At 58.0% G+C, this 5,340-nt stretch overlaps 1 protein-coding gene across 1 annotated transcript in view; it reads left to right on the top strand.

Moving 5' to 3' along the window:
* The window catches only part of vrk1 (VRK serine/threonine kinase 1), a 16,771-nt gene extending 11,670 nt beyond the window's left edge, over positions 1–5,101 (top strand). The window contains exons 12-13 of the mRNA XM_084437743.1: positions 3,452–3,545; positions 4,799–5,101. Coding sequence (XP_084293869.1) covers positions 3,452–3,545; positions 4,799–4,959 — 255 coding nt within the window. The 3' untranslated portion in view covers positions 4,960–5,101. The remainder of the gene's footprint in view (positions 1–3,451; positions 3,546–4,798) is intronic.
* Positions 5,102–5,340: the final 239 nt, after the last annotated feature.

Below are 5,340 nucleotides of genomic sequence, written 5' to 3'. Positions count from 1 at the left end.
TCACGACGCCCGAGATGAAGGGAGAGAGGGAGAGAGAAGGCGGGCTCTGGCGCTGGTCACGGCCGTCATCGTCATCATCACGCCTCCCCTGTGTCCTCTCTGGCTCCGCCCCCTTTCTCTCCCCTCCGCTCCTCTACCTCATCTCTCCCCTTACGTCTCTCTCTCGCTCCCTCCCTCCTTCTCCTCCTCTCTCTCCTCCGCCCCCTCCTCCTCCTCCTCTCTCTCCTCCACCCCCTCCTTCTCCTCCTCTCTCCTCCGCCCCCTCCTCCTCCTCCTCTCTCTCCTCCACCCCCTCCTTCTCCTCCGCCCCCTCCTCCTTCTCCTCTCTCTCCTCCACCCCCTCCTTCTCCTCCGCCCCCTCCTCCTTCTCCTCTCTCTCCTCCACCCCCTCCTTCTCCTCCGCCCCCTCCTCCTCCTCCTCTCTCCTCCACCCCCTCCTTCTCCTCCTCTCTCTCCTCCGCCCCTCCTTCTCCTCCTCCTCTCTCCTCCGCCCCTCCTTCTCCTCCTCCTCTCTCCTCCGCCCCTCCTTCTCCTCCTCCTCTCTCCTCCGCCCCTCCTTCTCCTCCTCTCTCTCCTCCACCCCTCCTTCTCCTCCTCCTCTCTCCTCCGCCCCTCCTTCTCCTCCTCTCTCTCCTCCACCCCCTCCTTCTCCTCCTCTCTCTCCTCCGCTCCCTCCTTCTCCTCCCCTCTCTCCTCCTCTCTCTCCTCCGCTCCCTCCTTCTCCTCCTCTCTCTCCTCCGCTCCCTCCTTCTCCTCCTCTCTCTCCTCCGCCCCCTCCTTCTCCTCATCTCTCTCCTCCGCCCCTCCTTCTCCTCCTCTCTCTCCTCCTCCTCCTCCTTCTCCTCCTCTCTCCTCCTCCGCCCCCTCCTTCTCCTCCTCTCTCCTCCGCCCCCTCCTTCTCCTCCTCTCTCTCCTCCGCCCCCTCCTTCTCCTCTCTCCTCCTCCGCCCTCTCCTTCTCCTCCTCTCTCTCCTCCGTCCCCTCCTTCTCCTCCTCTCTCCTCCGCCCCCTCCTTCTCCTCCTCTCTCCTCCGCCCCCTCCTTCTCCTCCTCTCTCTCCTCCGCCCCCTCCTTCTCCTCCTCTCTCTCCTCCACCCCCTTCTTCTCCTCCTCTCTCTCCTCCGCCCTCTCCTTCTCCTCCTCTCTCTCCTCCACCCCTCCTTCTCCTCCTCTCTCTCCTCCGCCCTCTCCTTCTCCTCCTCTCTCTCCTCCACCCCCTCCTTCTCCTCCTCTCTCTCCTCCGCCCCCTCCTCCTCTCTCTCCTCCGCCCCCTCCTTCTCCTCCTCTCTCCTCCGCCCCCTCCTCCTCCTCCTCTCTCTCCTCCACCCCCTCCTTCTCCTCCTCTCTCCTCCGCCCCCTCCTCCTCCTCTCTCTCCTCCACCCCCTCCTTCTCCTCCGCCCCCTCCTCCTTCTCCTCTCTCTCCTCCACCCCCTCCTCCTCCTCTCTCTCCTCCTCCTTCTCCTCCTCTCTCTCCTCCACCCCCTCCTTCTCCTCCTCTCTCTCCTCCGCCCCCTCCTTCTCCTCCTCTCTCTCCTCCTCCCCCTCCTCCTCCTCCTCTCTCCTCCACCCCCTCCTTCTTCTCCTCCTCTCTCTCCTCCGCCCCCTCCTTCTCCTCCTCTCTCTCCTCCACCCCCTCCTTCTCCTCCTCTCTCTCCTCCCCCTCCTTCTCCTCCTCTCTCTCCTCCCCCTCCTTCTCCTCCTCTCTCTCCTCCTCCTCCTCCTCCCTCTCCTCCGCCCCCTCCTTCTCCTCCTCTCTTCTCCTCCCCCTCCGTCTCCTCCTCTCTCTTCTCCCCCCCTCCTTCTCCTCCTCTCTCTCCTCCTTCTCCTCTCTCTCCTCCGCCCCCTCCTCCACCCCCTCCTTCTCCTCTCTCTCCTCCGCCCCCTCCTTCTCCTCCCCCCTCCTTCTCCTCCTCTCTCTCCTCCGCCCCCTCCTCCTCCTCCCCTCTCTCCTCTCTCTCTCTCCTCCTCCTCTCTCTCTGGCGGGTCATGGAAGTGCTCTACCTGTGTTTATCCATCCTCTAATGTACCGCAAATGTGCTGACACGCTAACCTTGGGAGAACCGGGCGCCGCTCTGGCAATCAACGCCTGGGCCTCCCTCCCTCCTTCCTTCCTTCTCTCTCTCTCTCTCTCCCCTCCCTCCTTCCTTCTCTCTCTCTCTCTCTCCCCTCCCTCCCTCCCTCCTTCCTTCCTTCATTCTCTCTCTCTCTCCCCTCCCTCCCTCCCTCCCTCCTTCCTTCCTTCCTTCCTTCCTTCCTTCCTTCTCTCTCTCTCTCTCCCCTCCCTCCCTCCCTCCTTCTCTCTCTCTCTCTCCCCTCCCTCCCTCCTTCCTTCTCTCTCTCTCTCTCCTCCCTCCCTCCTCTCTCTCTCCCCTCCCTCTCTCTCCCCTCCTTCCTTCTCTCTCTCTCTCTCCTCCCTCCCTCCTCTCACTCACCCCTCCCTCTCTCTCCTCTCTCTCTCTCTCTCTCTCTCTCTCCCCTTTTCTCTCTCTCTGTATCCCCCCTTCCACTCCTCCCCTCCTCTGTTTCTCTCTCCCGTCTTCCTTTAACTCTCACTTACTGTAAAAGGAGAGGGGAGAATCAGCCTTCTCTCTCTCTCTCTCTCCCTCTCTCTCTCTCTCCGCTGACAATGGCTCCTTCCCCGCCCGCCCGCTCGCTCGCCCGCATATGTGAGGTGGCGCTGGGGAGCGCCCGTGCCAGCGGAGGGGTTACCTGCTCCTGCCGTCCTTAGTGTGTGTAATTATCCAGCCAATCTGTTCCCCTCAGCAGGGTCCTATGGTAATCACCCGGTAGCAATTGGCAAAAAGCGGAAGGAGGCAAGGAAGAGGGAGGGAGGAGGAGGTGGAGGGAGGGAGCGAGGGAGGGGGGGGGGGGGGTGAGAGATAGTTCACGTCCGAGAGAGAGGGGCGAGCGTTCATTATGGAGGCAGGGAGGCGGAGGGGGGGGGCGGGGGAGGGGGCTGATTGCTGTCGCTAAGTGCATCTTCCCTTCCTTCCCCACGCCAAATTATTTTCTCCCTTTTCGCTCTCGGTTCCGGCGAGGGGAAAGAAAGAAGAAAGAAAGAAAAGAGTGAACTTAAAAGTCGTCGTTTATGAAATCGCTCAACGGAAGATGGTGGAGTGTTGAGCACTCGCCCAGAAGCCCCGCCCACCCCTTCATGTTTTTTTTTTAAAGACGTCACCACTTGATAAAAGGTGATTGGCCGAAAATTGTGTATTTAGATTGTCAAGGCCAAGAAGGGGGGTATCTGATTGGCCGGTTGAAAGTATTCGGCCAGTGTAGGGCATCCTGGTTCGCTGAGGGTTCCGCTCAACGCAACGTCCCCCTCGGCGCCTTCCACGGGTCGCGGCGCGTTTTCCGGTTTCTCTCCCAGGGCCGTCGGGGGTCACCGGGGTCAGAGGGCGGTTTCGAACCGCCGTTCGGCTCACTCTCCTCCCTCTTGTCTTTGGTCGCAGAAGACCGCCAAGCGAAAGAAAGCAGCGGACGCCGGAGAGGATGAGACGGACGCCGAAGTGCCGGCCAAGAAAAGGAGCGTGGCGAAGAAGAAAGGTGAGATTTCCCTCGTTCTGTTCCTCCTCCTCTCTCCCGAGGGTCAGGGGGCGTTCTGTTTCTGTGCTCGGCAGGGCTGTTTGAGCGCCCAGTCTAGCGCGTTCTGTTTCTAGGGCGTTCTGTTTCTGTGCTCAGCAGGGCTGTTTGAGCGTTCAGTCTAGGGCTGTGCTAGGGGTGGCTGTGGCTCAGTGGTAGAGCGGGTCGTCCAATGATCGTAGGGTCGGCGGTTCGAATCCCGCCTCCTCCTGTCCATATGTTGAAGTGTCCTTGAGCAAGACACCTAACCCCAAATTGCTCCCAATGAGCAGGCTAGCACCTTGCATGGCAGCTGCCACCATTGGTGTGTGAATGTGTGTGTGAATGGGTGAATGAGAGGCCTTCATTGTAAAGCACTTTGGATAAAAGCGCTATAAGTGCTGTCCATTTATTTAGGGATGTCACGGTGTGGATTTTTTCCTCCCGACTAATATAGCCATGACAACACCGGTGTTATTGGTAACACCGTCTACAATAAGAGCGCGCTTACTGTACTTGAATATTTAACGCTAGACATTAGCCTCGAGTTGAACAGCACTGTTGTTTATTTGAATTTGGTGTGTTGCACGCTCACAGTAAGGTGACCGAAGCGAAACATCACGGAGGAAGCCAGAAAAAGAAAAAGACAAACTGATAACGTTACGACAGTGCACTTCCTCGCAGAGCCTGTGGGGGCGCAGTTCCGAGAAAACCGGAGAAAACGCTATGTATTGCTTTAACGTTAGCAAGGCTAGCTAGCCACGACTAGCTATAACCATAACCTCCCCCTCCCTCCCCTCCCGCTACTAGTCACGTGAATTGAAAGTGGAATCTGATTGGTCGAGACTCCGCCCTGTGCTAGGCACGTGGAGGGACGATCAGATACGTGTTTGAGTTTGATGAGTGGCGCTCGTGCGAAAATTAACTAAATAGGTCAAACAGCAGTGGGGGCGGAAAACGGTGTGACGGTGTTAAAGTAATGGTTCTGTGAATACACGGTGTACGACCCAACACCGATAACCGCCACCAGCCTAACACACACACACACACACACACACTCACACTGATCGGCCATTGAGGTAGTCCTGAGGTATTTCCTTCCGGAACATATACGTAAGCCCATTGGATCCATTTACTATCCTTCCTTAGTAACTGATGGCTCCATGAATTGGACTGTTGATGGATGAGCTCCAGGTCAAAGTTCACATCGAGTGACCCCCTTCTCTCCCTCCATGCAGTGGTCAATAATAAGAAGACGTCCGCCCCTAAAAAGACGGCCACAGCCAGTGGTAGAGATCTGGTGGAGATGGGCACACAGACGTCCCCCGGACTGAGTACACGGACCACCCCCGGACCGCGAGCGACGAGGCCCAGAGGCCGGCCCCGGAAAGCCCCCTGACCCCTCCATCCCCTCACCATCCTCCCCTGGTCCACTTCTCTCGGCTCCTCACTAGCTTTTGTACAGTATGGTTTTTACCTTCATGAGATCGGCACTGTTTCTTGTTTTTTTCTCTCCTTTCGTGTTGCTTGGGAGGCTTCGGACGGTCTGTAATTCTTAATGTTAATAAATCATTTTTGATTGTTGTGAGTGAGTGAGTGGTTTCTTCAGTCATGAAAGGAGACGGACCCACGACGGACACCTAATTAACCATCTCTTTCATCTCTTTCCTCCCTCTCTTCTCAATTGGAGGGAAATGGCAAGGGACGTTTCTATGTGGGTCTTGAATTTGTTTACCATAGAAATCGAGTCTTTTGTGTGTACGTGCATCCAGCACACATG

Source organism: Borostomias antarcticus (assembly GCF_949987555.1).
Source record: "Borostomias antarcticus genome assembly, chromosome: 5".
Classification (NCBI taxonomy): domain Eukaryota; kingdom Metazoa; phylum Chordata; class Actinopteri; order Stomiiformes; family Stomiidae; genus Borostomias; species Borostomias antarcticus.
This window is presented reverse-complemented; position numbering and strand designations above follow the sequence as displayed.